Raw genomic sequence first — 20,700 nt, forward strand, 5'->3', positions numbered from 1 at the left:
AGCAGTCTCATTTGATCATGCACTAGAATATACTGACTAGATACCACATTAAACTAACAGCAGGATCATTCTCCAAGGTATCATAATTATGCTAGATACTACAAGACAGGACCCATATTCACAAAACATCATAAGCCTAGTTTTACACGTAAACGTAAATCTCTATGACTGAAAAGCTATTCACGAAACAACGTAAACATAAGTTACATGTAAAGTTGGACGTAAATATAAGAGTGCCTCTGGTTACAACTAACGTTGCACATAAGTCGTGTTCATATGATAAATCAAGCAAGATCACCGTTATTTACTATTATTTGCAGAAAATGGCAGCATTTCCAATAACTGAAGCAGTTAGCAATTGCGAAAGCCCACGGATTGAACTTTCTTCTTTTTTTTCTGTGATTTTTTCGACTTGGCCACATTTCTCCTGAGTTATCTTTTCCTTTTTAAGAATGTCCTAAAGTGCGTACCAAAATACGGATCCTCACCAGTACCAAATTGTCATGGTTTGCCGTTTGCAATGTTATTGTTAGCAGATGGCATACAAAATAGCATTTTGCGCATTCGTTATTTACCTGGTAGCCATCGTTTCTAATGGGTTTTTTTTAATTTCTCATGTGAGAGAGTTAAATCGTAGATTTACGTCCAACTAAGTTATGTTTATATTTACGATCGTCTTTGAGAATAAGGTGCTTCTGGCACGTAAACGTAAATCTACGGCAGACGTAAGTGCTAGTCATAGACATAACTTAATTTACACCTTTTCGTGAATATGGGTCCAGCTCATTAAACAGTAACATAATTCTTACTGAACAGATATACCCCGTTCTTTACCATTTTCATCTATTAACATTTCTTCAATTTTCATCATTATCTTCTCAATCTCGTTTCTCCCAGGATCATTGCGTTTTTCATTGAGTGGCACAGACTCTGTAAAATTGCATAGCAAAATATTTAATTCTTATTATACAGGTATAACAGGTTAATGTTATGCTATGACCTTGACATTTGGTATTTATAAATCTATAAAAATCAAGTACAACAAATCATACAGTTTAAAAATATGTTATTTATGTTATTGTGTAAACAAAACATTTAACACATATCTTTAAATGAATCCTAACATTACTTCATCAGCTTCATAGTGGGTATCCATAAAAATGGGCATTCTCCAACTTTATTTCTCAGGATGTAAACATTTAAACATATTTTTACAGCTATGTTAATGGTGTATTAGTAGAGATATAGCTAGCAGAAGTTGTATTCTTACTTTCTTCAGGAACGGGCACCATTTTCAAAAGTTCTTCCTTGTTATTTTCCACAGTTGAAATGCTCTGTGCATCCATGTTGGCACACAAGTTCAAAATACTTAGTTTTGCCTCTTCGTCGGTTGTGGCTTTTTCCACTCCAAGTGATGCTGTTAAGCCAACTACCTGTAATAATTAACACAAAGTAAAGTAAAGTACTCTTATAACAAACCGGAAGGGACCATGGTAGTTAGTTTCTTATAGCAGTAGTTTGTTGTACACATTTACATAAGTTGGTTATTAATATACAGGGAGATAAAACAGGACTGTAAGATCAGTTTGTTCTACTTTACTGTAAATTACAACTAACTTTTAACCTTCTGGATATTGCAGGCGAGATATCTTGAGAAAAAAGATTAATTGAGACTATGGGGGATGTAGTTTTTAATTTTTCAATGGAAAATACCTGGGAATATTGAGTTGATAAAGTGATTTTCAGCAAGTATTTACGCTTGACAACAATGGCAGAATGTTGCAGTCATATGAGGAATCGACAGCTGATTGTTACAGCTAATTTGATAATAAATTTGATAATTTTGCCAACAACGAATTATAGGGATATGAATCTTAGTTTCTAAAAAAACATGTGGTCAGAAAAACATAGTGATTGATAATAATGACCATAGATACCAGACAGCTAACCTCAATTGCGCGTAAGTAAGTGCGATTTTATAGATTTATTTTTTTGCATAATTTTAAACCAAATTAATTGATCTAAAATATCACAAAAATGTGAAAAACCCAGTAGTCAGAAGGTGAATGCATACATCATTGTCCGAAAAATTGGCCCACTTGTAACCATGGTCACTGTCACTGTGATGTTTTCTTTCTTTTGTACACTTACATTCTTTGAAAAACACCTTCATACTTTTGTCAAAGACCTTGTGTTCCAACTAATCTAAAGTATACTGATGAAAAGAAATAAGGGATTGCATAGTATTTGAGACCAAATGTAATTCACTGCCAGTATAGTTAAGTCTGTATAAAATACAGAGATATATCGTGAAACTGCATGCCAGTACTGTGGGGTTGACGTCCAGTAACACAGTTAATTTCCTGATACTTGTGGATGATGATTTTGGTTGTAGTCAACATTTGATGTTACTACTTGCATGTTCCTTTATTTCTTTCCATCAATATATTTTTTAGCAATTACCAGTAAGTGTGCTAAAATTTAATATTTGCCAACTGTAACCACTGGTAAATTTTTGGTTTTACCTACTAACTCACAACTCATAGTAGTTACCTACAAACCTGAAGTAACTTTGTATTTTTCCCCTCAGTTTGGCCTTGATATTTCTCTGCATAAGCTTGTAACTTTATAGTATTTACTTACTTACCTGTGTTAACTTTGTACTGTTTCCACCCAGTTTTGCCTCGATATTATCCCAGCATAAGCGTATACCTTTCTTTTGTTTATCCAATGCTCCTTTTCTTTCTCTCCTTTGAATTCCATCTCATTTCTTCCCGATCTGGCAGCTCCTCCTATCTTTCAAATTCTTTTGCTGTCCACATGAACATCCCAGTCCTTGTCTCTCCAACCGTGATAGGTGCTTGTCTCTTGTGCCACACACCTGCCATTCCCCATCAGCTTTGGCGAGTGTTCAGTGGTTACTTCTGGCATTGTCAAGAGGCACTTGCAACCACCTACTATACTCCCCTACTACCGACGGTCTTTAGTTAGTGCCATGGGTGCAGAGCTTATAACTCTTAGCATTTATGTACTGACCTGATGTAACTTTGTTTTGTCCACTCAGTTTGGTTTTGATGTATCTCTGCATGAGCTTGTAACGTTTAGCATTTACTTACTAACCTGTACTTTGTATTGTTTCCACCCAGTTTGGCCTTTATATATGCTGGCATGAGCTAACATAACTCTTACTAACCTGAGGTAACTTTGTATTTTTGCCCCTCAGTTTTGCCTTGATGTATCTCTGCATGAGCTTGTTATAGGGCTCGCCCTTGCGCGTGTGATGACACTCATCAAACACCATCAGACTGAACGTAGACAGTGAATTGATCTTGTTCATCTTGAAGTGGTTCTCCAGAATCTGCGGAGTCAGCACAATGATGTCGTAATTCTTTAGAAGATGATGCAGATGAGCACTGTCCTCATTCTCCCCCGACATGGGCAGAATCTGAAAAACAAAACCACAAAATAATGAACTTGGTAGAAATGTTGTATTTAACAACGCACTCAATACATTTTATTTATGGTTATATGGCATCGGACATATGGTTAAGGACCGCAGAGATATTGGGAAAGGAAATCCATTGGTGCCACCCAAATGGGTTATTTTTTCCAATCAGTAGCAATGGATCTATTGCAAGCAGCACCCCAATGTAAAAAATAAAAATATCAAATTAAAATATAACTGTCGCAAAATTTAAGGGAGGGGGGACCAGGCCCCTGCCCACCTCTTAGATCTGCTACTAATATATAAAATAAATCCTCTGCATACATTCATGAGGTAGATGTAAAAATGGATACTCACTCTGTAGTCATCAGAGAGGTGTCTCACAAAGGCTGAGTGTTGCTGTGTTACAAGGGGAACAGTGCGAGCCAAAAATATCACTTTCCTTTCATCTAAAAAATAAAAATGTATACTTACACTAAAATAATTCCTTTTAAAACTGATTAAGGTCCAAAGTACTTGCTCTACTTGACAATCTAATGTAATAAAAAGGCATTAGAATCTAAAGTATAACTTCAATATGGTATCTAGCCTGAGTACACTGACGGTAAGAGAGCTAGACAAATATTTGGACAGTTATCTCACTCTCTGACTGTTAGAGACCAATCTATATTAATTAATATTGCACAATCTCTATGCAAAAACTCTATTACAACAACATTCTAATACAACAACAATCCTATGTTTGACGTTAAAGGCAACACACCACCATTTGCCATGTTGTTACTTGCTGTAGCAGCTTAATATAGTCTGGTTTTGGAAATAGTTTCTCATAAAAAAGTATGAAATCTTTCTTTGATGATTACATGTAGGCTGACCTCTGGAGTATTTAAATAACCCACTGGTTTGAAATAACTTGTTATATATAATACTAGCTGATAACAACTGTGCAAGTGGTATAGTGCCACTTGTATAACAGGGGCCATTAATTGAAACATTTCGTGGTCGACCTTTGTTGATTTTTTACATGGTACATTTCAGTTGAGAGTACTCCCTAAAATTAGTAGTCACATGACCCTCTCAACAGTGTTATATTTTTCACAGAATATATTCTTACATAGATTTTTTATTGAACTGCATGGACTAATTAATGGTGGTTTTTAAGCTAAATACTTTTACATCAATCATATTTCTCACATTAATCACTAATATTAGTAATACACTCACTACAGGAAGAAATCCTACAGCATCCCCTTTCAATAATGTTCCGGTTAACTACATATTTTCTATAATGTGTTATTAATATTACTATCTACATGTACATATGCATTAATATTAAATATATCATCATCTACATTATTTGTGTAGGTATTACTATTACTATAATCAGCATACTACCACAATGTGTATGTACTCCTAGTATTTAGTGTGTATAATTTAATTCATCTTCTGTGAAGCAATGAATCAGGGCACCCCAACCCTGGCATGGTTAAAATGAGCTGGGGACAATAAAATATTTTTTAAAAACACAAAAAAACACTACATATTTTCTGACAGGTTTTTTCCTGTAATTGTGTGTATTAGTGATTACTATGTGAAATGTTTTTTCATCAGAGAGCTAGAAAATGATTTATGTAAAGGTAGTTAACTTCAAACATAGGACTGCTGTTGTATTAGAGTGGGAAATCTTTGACTACCGTTTGGTAGGAAGAGATTGCACAATATTTATATTGTCTATGTCTATTATCGTCTGAGTACTCAGGCTATATGGTACCCAGATATTTCTTTTCTACCCGATATGATTATTTCACCACTTAGGGGTCATTCAGATATAACACTCAAGGGGGTGGGTGTACATGTAGGTCCAAACGTTATGTGGCATTACAGGAGCTGGGTGGGTATATTTAACAGCATTATGTAACACACTTTTTTTTCTTCTTTTTTCATAAATGCTCTGTCATGGCAACAATGCCTAACATAGGCCTAGTTATTTATAGCTAGACGTATACACACAATAAGGATTATAAGAGTTGAAATCTGTATCCGCGCTTTCCCAAATTGCAAAAAAGTACATTAAAATTACATTACACCCATCACATTACTTGTTTGTGAATGAGATGGGGGGTCCAAACGTGACGTAATATTTTGTGGTGTGTATGGTCTAGCGTTATGGAGCATTACAGGGTCAAGGCGGTGTCTAATTTTGACAAAAATAGTGTTACGTAATATTTGAACAGAGCATCGTTCTATGCATTTTTCCATAGACAGAACAGTACATAGCACAGCCTTTTCAGATGTACATGGTTGAGATAAGTGAAAAGCAGAATTCACTGATGGTGACTGATCCTATGACCCATAACACCTTAAGGCAACAATATCACATCCCACATGAACAATGCAAATAAAAATGTATGTAATAGTCATGGGCGGATCCAAGGGGGGGACCAGGGGGACGCGTCCCCCCAAAAAATTGTTCAAGTGCCCTCAAAATGTCCAAGTGCCCTTTTTGTTTGTAGAATTTTTTTTTTTTTAAGTAAACAATAATTATATTGTAGATAAATGAAATCAAGATTTTCGTGTACATGCGCAAGCTTGCAGATATGTGTCTGTGTTATTGAGTCTCAATGGGGCCCCATTGAGGTTCTAATGCGAGTGACGCCAATTTACTTCATTATTGCTAGTATATTATGACGTAGAACTGTAGGAATTCATATTAATTGTAAATATCAAAACTTGTAGTAAGGTGCCCTTTTGACGAGTCAATGTGCCCTTCTTTTTTGGTCCCCCCCCTAAAAATATTTCCTGGATCCGCCCATGATAGTGTTCTTATTTGTAACATGCATCTACCAATTACTGATGGCTGTCATCAGATTTTCACCTTCATCATTTCGGTTACTAACAGCTTATATTTTAATCTATTTTTCACCTGCTTTACCTTCATGACCACCTGGTTTAGGATTTCAAAACAAGAATCTAATGATGCTATGTTCCTTGGATGAATTTCAGGGGCCATCAATAATTATCAAATTATAATTATAATTAACAACATAATATAATATAATTATAAACTAATAATATATACTACTAATTATAATAACATAATATAATATAATTAATGTAATAATAATAATAATAATAACATAATTATAATTAACATTTTCAAGAGCATACAACCACAAAGTAGGGAGAAGGGATTAATGTCAGTGGACCCTTTTAAAATGTAACTGTAGATTAAATATTCCTTACAAAATGAAACAAGAATTATGGATGCTTTTTGGAGGTGGAATGGGGTTAAAAAACAGTATATGAATGTTCATGAAAAAGTTAATTGTGAATGTACCTACCTAACAGAGCATGTCTAGATAGTTTACAAGAACTGAGAGAAATGACCACACTGACTGGCATTTTCTCTAAATGTGACCCGCTCTGGCGAAATCAGTCGCATGTCGCAGTTGTCGATTTTGCGTAATGAGGCAATTAGTGAAAAAATACACTACCTTGTGAAAATTGCGATTTTGACAGAAAACAGTACCTACATGTTTAAGGTATCATTTCAAACTACCCTCGTTTAATTTAATAATGTCTAAATACTTTTTATTACGATTTTTAGTTGGGGTTATTATTCAGAGAGTCGAAACAATGGTTCGAATTAGGCTGTTCTTTGTTCATTTTCACCACTTTGAATTGCAGTAGCCGTTTGGTGAATAGCTTCATATTTAGTATCAAATTGTGCCAAAATAATTCCTCTACACCATCCTTTCAGTGACGTGTGGGTATGACTTAGCTGTAAGCCAATAGGAATCGAAAATTGACCATACACAAACTAGTTTGTTACTAGGCAGACATCTTAGCTAAGTGATATACACCTTTTGATTGGTCAGTGACAAGGTCACTGCGGCTTTCTGGGTAATCTAAGCATTCAAGCCTGCAGTGGTTCGTCGAAGGAAAACACAAAGGAAGAAAAAAAAGATGGCTGCGCCTACGGTTTTTGTTCGAAGAGCAATTTTTAAATGTGAATTTATGTACCATTCCAATCAGTTATTTTACTTTGTGATGATATTAAAGTAAGTAAAAAAGACGCTCTTCTTGCTAGAGCTTTCAGTGAGCTGAACAATTTATATTTAAGTGGAGCCAATTTAGTTAATGAGTGGACAAATGTAATTTTTCGATTATTCCTGGGATGTGGACGATCACGATGACGGGGACGGAATTGGAAACCAAAATTTGTTCCTGGGTGGCCCAGGATGTGACTTTAGGAAAATGATGTTAGTTATTTCAAGAGAAAAAAAACAAGACCCAAAAAATAAAGGAAACAAAAAAGAGGAAAAAATTACCGACAAAAAACACACACAACCCTCCATGGATTATCTCTGGAATCGGTATGTTAAAACCATCTAAAAGTTATAATAATAATAGTTTCACTCTGTATATTGTGTTTAACTTATTATTTTAGAAATTTACTATCTACTGGATTTTACTGCTTAATTTATAATTTGGAGCTTATATAGCTCATAAATTTGCAAAATGATTTTTACCAAATAAAAAAAAATAATTACTATGTATTAAATTATTTAATTTTATCGTATTTAACCACCCATAACCTACAAAACTTTTTATTCATATAGTTTATGATTTAAACTTAATGTGTGCATAATTGGAGAGTTGTACCTTTATTTTAAGTATATTGTTGCTATGGTGTTTTGATACCAGTGACCAAAATTCAGGACCTTATCTTCGGCAGCCATTATCTCAAAATAATGATCTCACATATCACTGAACATGTTTTGCTCAAACTGTCAAAAATCAATATATTTTAATAATTTTTGCACCACATTGAAGCTGAGACTCTACAGGTTAAGAAAATGCATAAAAGTCACAAATGGTTTACAAGAAGAAAGAAGTGAAGGTATCTGTTGGTATTTTCTTTAGATAGTTTAAAAGAACAGAGAGAAGTGAACACATTTGCTGGTATTTTTCTCTAAATATAAAAGAACAAAGAGAAGTGAACACATCTGAGCACTGGTATTTTCTCTAAATAGTTTACAAGGACTGACAGAAGTGAACACACTTGCTGGTTTACAAGAGATAATTGAACAAACCTGCTGGTTTACGAGAAGAGAGAATTGAACAAACCTGCTGGTTTACAAGAAGAGAGAATTGAACATACCTGGTGGCATTTTTTCCAGATGGTTCTTTATGATGTAGAGAGCCACTCTAGTCTTGCCCGACCCAGTGGGTGCACAGATGATCGTGTTCTGACCATTGATGGCATTCTTTGCCAGCTCTAGCTGATACTGCCTCATGTGTAGATCCTCCACCTCGTCTTCTCCAGTCTCAGACTTTTCCTTACCTATATATTTAAAACCCCCAGTGTATTTTGTTATTCAAAGTCATACAGTACCAGGTACGGATCCAGGATTTTATAATAGAAGGGGCCAAAAACCTGTTGTTTTTTAAAATAGAATTTAAAGGTCCTTGACAGGTGGATGGGGTAAATTAGCATTTTTTGTGTGTATTCTGTAATCTATATTGTTTGACCATAAATAGGGAGGCCCAGGCCCTTTGTGCCCCTTGCCTTAATCTCTACCTCTGTACCATTTGTGTGCCCAATGAGCTGCTTCAACAGTGTACAAACAATGAATCCAAGATAATAATATTAGAAGACATGAAGAAAATATACAGTTTTAACTGATTAAACCAAGCATTTGAAGATTAAATTAAATTAATGAGTCCTTGTAGCTTACTACTTAGAACATAATGAGCACATTAATTATTTATACTTTCATTTAGTTAAGAAAAATTAGTTATTTTTGTTTAGATTTATTGAATATGAACTGACGTTTAGACAGGTATAAATTTATATGTTAATTATATTTTAATTACCAAAACACAAAACAGACTCAACATAAGAATATTTAATGCAATATATACTGCAAAGTACCACAAATTGTTAAATTGGTAAAGTAAAAATATCTTACAAAGAACTGATGAAAAAAAAGGTCCTCAATTAAAAATGTAGTGAGATTAACAAAGAAAATGAAACCTTCTCTGTCTTGTTTTTCTTCATCAGAAAATCCTTCACTGTCACACTCGCTCTCCTCACTCACAATCTGCAAGTTGCCAACTTGATGAGTTGTCGAGTGGCATTCACCGCCAATGGCCTCAGACACCACTTCTGTAAAACAAAGATAAATCTGACAGAATTTTTGTAGTCATTATTATTATTATGTGAAAATAAAAAGTAATCTACTGCATAAATTTAATGCATCATACAAAGCGAGTTAGAATATACTGAATATTAGGCCAAAACAAAACAAAATAGTTGGTCTCTGGTTGGACCAAAGTTCCACAATTGATGCGGTGATACTGCTTCTGTTGTTTTCCTTCTTGGAAAAGCATGGACTGCTCACAAAAAGGTGGATATACATATAATGTCCTTCTCATTTGCCTTGATCCATCCTCATTTTCAAAACCAGAGACCAGCAATATTTTTGTTTTTGCCTTAGATAAAAACTATAAAGAATTACAATTAAATATTATCTTGGTATGGTTTTTGAAGTGCAATCTTTAAACAGTAATTGCACATTTTCAAAGAAAAGCTGAGTTGTGACATGCAGAAGTTTTTATCGACTAAAGTATTTTTTATTGACAACAACAAAGTAGTGTTTACAATTTACCAGTTTGCAGTAAGTATAAATAATTAGCAGTCCCATGTAAGTGCAGTGAAACCTGTCTAAACCGGACCCTGAACATAGCAAAATCTTGTCAAAACTGGCCAAGTTTCTTGGTACCAAATTTTTTTAATTCTAAAATGCGACCTTTTAAACACCGGATCCTGTCTAAATCAGATAAATATTAGGTCCCCGGCATGATCCGGTTTAAACAGGTTTTACTGTATACGTACTATTTTCCATGAGGAACTTTTTTACCCAACATAAATATCCCTATATCTCCAAATGGTTACAATAAATTTTATTCACCTGTTGCACGAGACATTTAATAGTTAAATAAATAAAAAATAATAATTAGACCACCCCTAAGTCAATCTATTTCTATAGACATCTGAATGAGTCGCCAGTCCTTATTTTAAATGCACTGCAAATGATTATAGGATTGGGATTAAATAACGTTCAAGTGCATATTACATCTTAATATAATATCTGTGCAACATGAAATATGTGTCATGAATTTTTTTTTAATAATAGTAATATCAATCAGCAAACAAAAATCTCAAAGGGCTGTCAAATTTATCCCCACCCTATAAATATAGGCTACAAATAGTGACAATGTAGTTATTGGGCTACATGGTTTACATGTGACAATGAGGTTAAAATTTAGTTTAATGGTGTTATTTTTGGCATGTATTATTAATATGGAATTAATGGATCACCATGCACACATCATTTCCAGTTGTTTGGAGTTATTTTTCTTGAATATCGGTCATTCAGAAGTTATCTGGATGTTCCGCATCAAAGTCATACCGTATCAAAATGATTCGAATGTTTCAGTATACACATGAAAACTAAAAATAGCAACATATACTGAAGTTAATGTTTATATTTTAATCATACACAGTGAAACCTCACAAAACCAGAACCTCTGTAAACCAGAATTTTCTCAAAACCAGACATTTTACTTGTTCCCGAAGGTGTCTGGTTTAGAGGGATTTCACTGTATATAAATATTACTCTATGTCTCAGTCAATGATAACAAGGCAAACATTGTCATTACTGACAGATTGTTACTTATCCACTTCAAAGCCCATACCGTAAGGATACATAGTATGTGTAATCATATATTCGCATTCACATCATTCCATAAAACTGTGTTTTGTAAATAATTTCAGTTTGATTTGACCTAAAACGGAAAGTAAAAGTGTTTTTGAAATAACTGAAAAATACTATTTTTGTGTACAATTTACACATCAATTGGCTAAATTTCATAGTATGAAAAAAGCCGTTCCCTATGGAATGGACTATAGAGAGTCTTTAAAAAGGACTTGGTTGTATATATGATAGTATGTGAGTGCATGGTTGTATTTTTACTTTAGTTTTTCTGTAGGCAGTGTGTTTAAGAAATTAATTACTTCACATCACCAGTTTGATATCGTGTCTTAAACTGCATGCTCTTATAAAATAATAATGATTAACTCAGTATTAGTCCTACAGGAGGCATCTAAAGAGATCTTTTGGCAGATTCTGCTGCAGTTAGGACCTCGATAAGTCCAAAATATTGGACTCGAATAGTCGAGGACCAAACTCGACCCGGAACCGAGTACCCAACACAAGATAATACTGAGACTAAGGAATAAAGTAAAACAGCTTTATGCATGTTAATTCCGGTGCTGAACATGGATGCCAAATCATGCAATTGATACGATAGCTCATTATATTTCATTCCACACTGTTACATTTGGCTTTTCTTTTCCCTCCATGTCTCATAGCCTACCCCTATAATGTAACCAATGGCGGCAAGCATAATATGGCAAGTTAACATTAAAAAATATAATTAAATGAGAGTGCTTTTCCTTGCACGGGTACTCAAGTCCTGTGAATGGACTCGAGTGTTGCTCGACTCGGCCCGTGCCTGAGTACTTGAGTACTCGTGGAGACCCTAGCTGCAGTACTTGTGATATACTGACCTGTGACCTGCGTGACACCAGGGTCAGATTGTGGTGACATGGTACTACTTGCTGTACAACTGGCATCTGATAACTGACTGTTCTGTTGACCATCACATGAATTAAGTTCTTCATCTTGCGGCATCGATTCTTCAAAATCTGTTAAAACACAGCTATGACATTTGTATCATTAACTTACACATTGGACAATATTTCAAAATGTCATATCAAATGTGGTCTATGTTATATTTATTTCAAACAAGCTAAGTTTTTTGTCAGATTGATATCACGTCTATACATCACATACAGTTTACTCTGAATCAAGATTACATTCATTGTCAATATTTTCTTTAAAACATGATAATTTTACTTTGCTTTTTTAAAAATTTAAAAATCAACCTGGGTAATTGGAGTTATTTCTTCAAGTCCACAAGTGGACGTGACAAACAAAATATATATATATCACCAACAGGTCAATAACTTGGCTTTTGCTCGATTTAACTAAAAATATTAAATTGAAATGCAAAGCACAAAAATCAAATCTTAACTTTTTACATTTCAAAAAAGAAATCCAATATAGATATACAACAGAACAATCAGTTTACCGACAAATAAAATAGCCTTCTCTTGTTTAAAAATAAATGGGTATTGTATTTGTCACTGTTTAATAGAATGTCCAATTAATTATTCTCTTTGGGCTGACTTTGTTTACAACAGGTCATTCATGTATTATTTGCTCTTTTATACACAACTGCTTGCTCTTAGCAACAAGAGATCTAGGAAGTGTAATATTAAGAATGATGTGAGTTTGTGTGAGTGTGTATCAAAATAATGAATGAATGCTAAAACAATATTTTTAAAATGTTTATGTGTATCTTCTGAGGGCTCTTCCTGGTTGTTATCTTGAGCTTCTGGTCTTGTTGACCACTTGCCCCCTGTTTTCACACTGAACTGGGGGTCGGCCTTTGTAACAGGGAATAGTGAATAATAAAATTTAAAAAACCAAAAAAACACCCCAAACATTATGTATGTTTTGACATTTTTCAGCAAGTCAAGGCATTGCCGTACTTTTGTTGATTAGTCTTGTATAATTATAGTAAACATATGGGGCCAAATCAGTGAAGCGTGTGTTTGACCAGTATGTAACTGCACACATTTACAAGGCTTAAACACCTGTGTTTAAGAAAAAACAGGCTTCGTAAGTTTAGCCCATAGTTTACACCATATTTTATTTTATATATTAGTCAATTAATAATTAACATACCTTCACTCCTGTCTCCATCCAAGCTTAGCAATGCTATTAAAATAATTAAAAACAACATATTCTATGAAATCGCCAAATAAAAATCCAACCATACACATACATAATTGTTTTTTCTTTCTTATTTTTCTTCACATATTATCATAAATTATGAGAAAAATGATGTAGGTGGTAACTTTTAACATGTACAAAATTAACTGGCTGCAAAGTTAATCAGTGTAATTTAGGCAAAACTTTAAATAGAAATAAAATGAGGAACCTGTGATTAAACAGAGTCCTAAATTTTATTTGTAGGCCTATGACATTGTGTTCATTAGTTTTGTCATAACCTGAATAACGTATTTTCAAATTATATTTCTTTTAAAAAACATTTCTCAATTGACCAAAAAACCCACATCAGAAGTAAACAACTTACCCCGGTTTTCAAGTAATTCAGGTACAATTTGTTTCACCAGTAGAGGTCCATTTCGTTCATCATGATTATAAATAGCTTTTACAAATTTTGCTGCCCAATCAGAATGTTTGTTTTTAATCAATGGAAAAAAGAACTGAAACGCTTTGATGGGTCCTTCCCTCTCTTCTTTTCTGATAAGTTGTTCATATTCTGATTCTGATATAATGTCTTTCATGAATATTATGACATTAGATGGAACAATTTTAAACTGAAGGTCTCCTTCCATCCACCTGAGAAGTACTGCAAACACATCACTGATGCTCTGTCGGTAAGGGTCGACATGCTTGTCATCAATAATGTCCAAAAAGCGTTGATAATCTGTTAAATAAAAATAAAAACACTTAACACCAGATTCTAAAGCAGATTCCAGATTTTTTCAGGAACAAAAACATCCCTTGCATATGTACATCATACAATCCAAATGTTACTCTGATGGACACCCCTTACATATGTACATCATACAATCCAAGTGTTACTCGGATGGACACCCCTTACATATGTACATCATACAATCCAAGTGTTACTCGGATGGACACCCCTTACATATGTACATCATACAATCCAAGTGTTACTCGGATGAACACCCCTTACATATGTACATCATACAATCCAAATGTTACTCTGATGGACACCCCTTACATATGTACATCATACAATCCAAGTGTTACTCGGATGGACACCCCTTACATATGTACATCATACAATCCAAGTGTTACTCGGATGAACACCCCTTACATATGTACATCATACAATCCATGTGTTACTCGGATGAACACCCCTTACATATGTACATCATACAATCCAAGTGTTACTCGGATGAACACCCATTGCGTATGTACATCATACAATCCAAGTGTTACTCGGATGGACACCCCTTGCGTATGTACATCATACAATCCAAGTGTTACTCGGATGGACACCCCTTGCGTATGTACATCATACAATCCAAGTGTTACTCTGATGGACACCCCTTGTGTATGTACATCATACAATCCAAGTGTGTTACTCGTTCTAACAAGGGCTTCCTTTTTCAAATGCACTGAGTGGGAACATTGCCATATATTGTGCACTTATATTTAATTTTATTTCTCGCTCCAGCCAGTGCACCACGACTGATATACCAAATGATGTGGTATGTGCTATCCTGTCTGTGAGATGGTGCATATAAAAGATCCCATGCTACTAATGGAAAACTGCAGCAGGTTTCCTCTCTAAGACCATACGTCAAAATTACCAAATGTTTGACATCCAATAGCCGATGATTAATAAATAAATGTGCTCTAGTGGTGTCGTTAAACAAAACTTTATTTTTATTTTGTTTTACCATGTTTCTTTTAATAATTATTCATATTTGAAATTAAATATATTTATTTTGAACAGTATATTACAGGGCACGATATTTCACGTGAACCGTTGTTCTGTTCGAGTGTTGGTTACACAAAATTAAATTTTACGCGAACCACAAATTGGTTACCTCATGACCTGTAAATGCATGTTCAGAAATTAAAACTTGCAAACTTCACGATTACATGAAGTTTATTTATTCAGACATACTACTACTAGTACTAGTATTCCAACAAATGTTTTAGGCTGAATTTTAGATACTTGATGCAAGTTACATGTTATTACATGTTATATTGCAACTTGCGACCAGTCTAAACCTTTTTTAAAGTTTTAAAGAAATGTGCTCAGACCGCTAGGGATGGCTAAATTATCTACTGCTATTTTATCTCTTAAAGGTATATATGTAGATATAATATTGGATTGGCTATAATTTTGCATATATTAAAAACAGTTTTAACATAAACAGGAATCCAAAAGTGTCACAAAAATTGAAAAATACTAACAAAATTGAAAGTAGCATAGCCAACGCAAAATGCAAAAAAGAATCTCTCCAAATGATTATGTATATATTTCTAAGGCGTAGCGCCCATTACACACAGTACACATGTGCGTAATGCAAAAACAAAATCCGGGAATAGGTCGAGGCTGTCTGTAATTGTTCTATAAAATATCCTCTTAAAATTGACTCGAAAAAAGATTACAAAAAAAAAAATGCCTCCGAAAAGGCTCAGACTGCATCTACAGGCATCCTGATTTTCAAAATTTTCACAGGGGGGGGCCCCCTGAATATCCCCGCTAAGAAAATTTCTGGTTACGCCCCTGTATTTTGTTTCAGTACTGGGGCTGATATTCAGTTCTTTTATAATATTGTTAACTTTAGCAAGCATTAAATTTTTTTTTTTTTTTTTTTAAATGTTTTCTTTTGTATTTGTTTTAACTTTATGTTTGAGCTAAAAACTAGATATTTAAAATATGATTTCAACGTAATTTTGAGGTAACCGATCAGGTAACCCACGGGTTACTCAAATATAATTCACGTAAGCGAACAATTGGTTACCTAGGTAAAAACCACATGAACTGACTTCCAGTTCCCTCATATTTCGAAATATTGTCCCCTGATATTACCATGTTTCCGTAAAGCTTTGACAAACTGCTCCCTGCATTCTGCATACTGATTAACTTCAGCTATCATTTGAGACACCGCCTGCTGGCGTAAACCATTATCCACTAGTAGCCTTAGATCTTCCTTCAATGTATCTGAAAAAACAAAATTTAATATAAATCAGGGAATTTTGTGACCCCCTTAAGAATATTTTTAAGGGGGGTCACAAAATTCTAAAAAGTGCAATTGAGTCTGTTGAAAGCAAATGAGTCTAGCTTTGATAAAAGAACAAGGTATGAAGCGGTTCGGGGCATGCTCCGTAAAAAATGCTGAAATAAAGATGTTCACAAACATGTTTACAGGGCAATTTAGTGTTAATATTGTCATTAAAAGGGTACTTCAAACAAGCAGGGGTGGGAGAAAAAAGTTTTAAAAACCCCACAAAAACACCCTGCTCAAGTAAATTTTCTTCCCCCCCCCCCCCCCAATACATTTTTCAGGGAAGCATGGAAAGTAAAGTAAAGTTTTTTATTTAACAACACCACTAGAGCATAGGGGTGCAACGATACGGTCAAAACCGTATTGCGATATATTGTGATATAAGAAACTGTATTACAATATGTATTGCAATATAGTTTATTATTATTATCAATCCAATTAAAATTAGCTCCACTATTACCGGTACATGTGGATCTAACAGCAGCCCGTTGGAGCTCATGTCCAGTTGACCTTTCATTCGACCAATCAAAACCTTACTTGCAAAATCATGCTAGTGATTTGAAAAGAATTTGAAAACATTCGGGATTATGCCGAGGGTATACGAAATGATTCGGGTGAATTACGGATTATGCCGGAAACTAATTCCATAGTTTCAAGATGGAAAAAAACCTGTGATGGTATAGCCATAAAATCTCTTTATACTAGTATACAATCCAGAGTTTATTACTGCACTTTTACCCCTGTTTTTTCAATGTTTAAACAGACCAACAAGTTCGCTTATTGCATAGATAGTCTTGCCCGGTATTTTTAGAATTTGTATGCTCCCGAATAACACTATAAAAGGCGAAGTGTAATTGCTCGATATTTAAATTGTTATTTATAGATGAAATGTCACCTAGACATGGGAGTCCATGTAGTGCTGTTAGATCTACTGGCAGACCCAGTAGAGCTAATTTTAATCAGATTGTGTTATTATTGGGTTTTGGGGTGGGTTTTTTATCTCACTGCCCCCTTTCCTTTCTTTCCTTTGAATTCAATCTCATTTCTTCCCGATCTGGCAACTCCTCCTATCTTTCAACTTCTTTCGCTGTTCACCTCCACATCCCAGTCCTTGTCTCTCCAACTGGGACAGGTGCTTGTCTCTTGTGGCTATCCGTACCACACACCTGCCATTCCCCATCAGCTTTTAGCTGTGGGCTTAGTCTGACCATTTTGGGGAGAGTTCAGTAGTTACTTCTGGCATTGTTAAGAGACACTTGTAACCAACTACTATGCGCCCTACTACCGGTGGTCATTAGTTAGTGCCATGGGTCAGACCAGCTTTATTAGCGACAGGGGACAAGGATGCCAGGTGGGTGCAGGGAATACACAGAGACTGCACCCATGGAGGAAGTTGAGACAGGTAGGTGATGGTGTAGACAGCTCAGAAGACAGTCGGATGAAACTGACAGAAAGAGTCGAAACAGATTGAAATCATTGGAAAGTTTTTTATATTAAGATAATGAGAATGATAGGCAGAGGCTGATAGATGAGGAAGATGAATGAATGTGTGAGCCAGCTTTGACGGGATTTGAACCACTGTCGTCAGCTTGATTGTCCAGCATTATTATTTAAATTTAATATTTATGGGTTGTTAACATCAAACGCATCATCATAAACATCAAACACGTCAGTGTTTCTTTGATGGTCAGTTGCTAAATAATTGTTGCACGCTAGTTTGAGTTAAATAAGTAATACTAAGTATTTAAATTGAAATATTTGTAATATTGATTCCATCATTGACCTAAATGATTATATAAACCACAACATTTATTAGTAGCATAATGTTCTTCTTGGTCATTTTTATTTTTTAACACAATACTAGTCTACTAGAACACTGTTGTGACGGTGTCAAACTATTTATAAATTGTCACATTCGGAAATCCTTACTATCAGGCTTTTCCATTGCTGCTTGCTTGACATGGAAATGTACATATTGAGTCGCAATGTTTCGGAAGATCAACCGAACTAGAGGTTATTATTGGCCGAGGTGTTTTGAACAATCGGCCGAAGTATTTCGAGTTCAGGGAAAAACAGTGAAGTGCGATTCTCACTTGTTGGTTTATTACTTTGGAGATGATAGCCGTAGTCGTATTCCAACATAAATGAACAATGAATAATAATGTGCAAGTAACAAAACATTTATTTGTAATTATCGTTAACTGGTTATTTTTATTGGACTTTTAACACGTTTTGTTTAGAAGTTAGAACCAAGTATAACCGACCTATCACTTCGTATGCCAACAAGTAAGCCGACGCCGCTTGATGTGGTTGTTACATTTCCGGTCATCACCAATTAATAAAATGATGGGGTTTTTGTTTGTTTGTTTGTTTGCCTTAAGTCAAATAAGATCCAAGGAAAAAATAGTGTGTAAAAATCACGATATGCAAAACTGTACCATGGTTTGTATCGAGCTGATCAGTTATCGTGGTATACCCGTTTATTGTTGCAGCACTACTAGAGAACATTGATTTATTAATCATCGGCTATTGGATGTCAAACATTTGGTAATTTTGACATATAGTCATAGAGAGGAAACTCGCTACATTTTTCCATTAGTATCAAGGGATCTTTTATATGTACCATCCTATAGAGAAATAGCCCAATGATCCCACCGATGGGGTTTGATCCAAGACCGACTGCGCATCAAGGGATCACTTTACCACTGGGTTATGTCCTGTTCCTTGTTACAATAGAGCTTTTGTTTGAAATCTCACCATCTAATAACGGCATGTCAGGAAGTATATCTGCTGGTTGAAGATATGTTTCAAATATCGGCTTCAATATTTCTATGATTTGCTCTAAATATTCCTCTTCGGAATATTTCATCTTCTTTGGGCTGTCGTCTGACATCATTCAAAGAGTTGTGAGATCCTAAAACACAAAAAAGTAAATATAACACTTTTTGAGTGAAATATTTATCAAGATTTCTTTATTGCTGATATCTACATCATGTAGTAATCAAGATTCTTCTTCTCTCTTGAATTTCCATTACTTACCAGAGAATCGAAATAAATGTGTAAATACAGTGAGACCTTGATATTCTGGAATACCCTGTTTTAAGGACACCCGAAATACAAAATGAACTCTATAAATGTGTTCCTTAATCCGATTATTCAGCTTCCGGAACCAGATGACCATTATTGAAAACAATTTGTAAAAAAAATAAAGACAATTTGCTTCACTTGACCAGATGTAATTTTTTCCAACAGGTCATTTAATTAGAAACAAATGTATAACTTGCTCTAAGTTCATTCAACCATGGCCAAGAAGCAGCAGTAGCCACCACTATGGCTAGTAAACGCCAGTAGACAACTAACATGTGCCAAAGTGATGGCAAAATGTTAGGCCTCACACATCCGAATATGTTTAATTGTTGGTTCTTTGTTTGATAGTTTTCCTTCAATGTGGGAATGAAATGGGTTCGCTAATCTAGGATACTGTTTTGTTAACATTTTTATTTAATTATAAAATGTAATTAATAAAATTAAGACTAACAGTCACTGGTAAAATGTAACAGTCTATTATTTTTTGCACTAATCCCAAGAAATAAAAATGTCACAAAAGTACAGCCTTTAAATTGAAAGAAAGATGTCAGTAAAATTAAATTTAAAGTTTAAAAATCCAGTTAAAAAATGACTTTTAAAATTGAATTGTTTTCTTAAAATGTACAGGTAGAATAATTTTATGCCTATAGATCTGTTAAATGTTTGTGGAATATAAATATTTGTTTTTAAAAAATGTATATACAAATCTGAATTTGTTGCTTATTTCTTTTAGTTGTTTTGCCATTCAAGGGAAATAAGTCTTTGCGTATGATTCAGTACTACGAATTTTTTTTAAACCAGACACTTTTAGGAAAAACCCACACCATCCAGATTAACAGGGTTCCACTGTATATATAAAAAAGATATGTAAACCTAGACTTGCAAAAGCAACACAAACAAAATGATCATTCGTGCAATGTTCAGAGGTCTGTGTCTTAAGAAGGAAATGTTTTATTTAACGATGCACTCAACACATTTTATTTACAGTTATATGGCGTCAGACATGTGGTTAAGGACCACACAGATATTGAGAGAAGAAACCTGCTGTCACCACTTTATGGGCTACTCTTTTTCATTAGCAGCAAGGGATCTTTTATATGCACCATCCCACAGACAGGGTAGTACATACCACAGCCTTTGATATACCAGTCGAGGTGCAGTGGCTGGAATG

General features: G+C 34.6%; 1 protein-coding gene across 1 annotated transcript in view; it reads right to left on the minus strand.

Moving 5' to 3' along the window:
- Positions 1–20,700, minus strand: part of LOC121384536 (probable ATP-dependent RNA helicase DHX58) — a 34,549-nt gene that overhangs the window by 9,021 nt on the left and 4,828 nt on the right. Inside the window, exons 2-12 of the mRNA XM_041514967.1 lie at positions 19,200–19,356; positions 16,247–16,378; positions 13,739–14,095; positions 13,327–13,359; positions 12,084–12,221; positions 9,486–9,617; positions 8,610–8,792; positions 3,803–3,894; positions 3,194–3,445; positions 1,271–1,433; positions 835–930 (exon numbers count right to left, since the gene is read on the minus strand). Of these exons, the coding sequence (XP_041370901.1) occupies positions 835–930; positions 1,271–1,433; positions 3,194–3,445; positions 3,803–3,894; positions 8,610–8,792; positions 9,486–9,617; positions 12,084–12,221; positions 13,327–13,359; positions 13,739–14,095; positions 16,247–16,378; positions 19,200–19,338 (1,717 nt within the window). The 5' untranslated portion in view covers positions 19,339–19,356. The remainder of the gene's footprint in view (positions 1–834; positions 931–1,270; positions 1,434–3,193; positions 3,446–3,802; positions 3,895–8,609; positions 8,793–9,485; positions 9,618–12,083; positions 12,222–13,326; positions 13,360–13,738; positions 14,096–16,246; positions 16,379–19,199; positions 19,357–20,700) is intronic.

Source organism: Gigantopelta aegis, chromosome 10 (genome assembly GCF_016097555.1).
Source record: "Gigantopelta aegis isolate Gae_Host chromosome 10, Gae_host_genome, whole genome shotgun sequence".
In the NCBI taxonomy this organism is placed as follows: domain Eukaryota; kingdom Metazoa; phylum Mollusca; class Gastropoda; order Neomphalida; family Peltospiridae; genus Gigantopelta; species Gigantopelta aegis.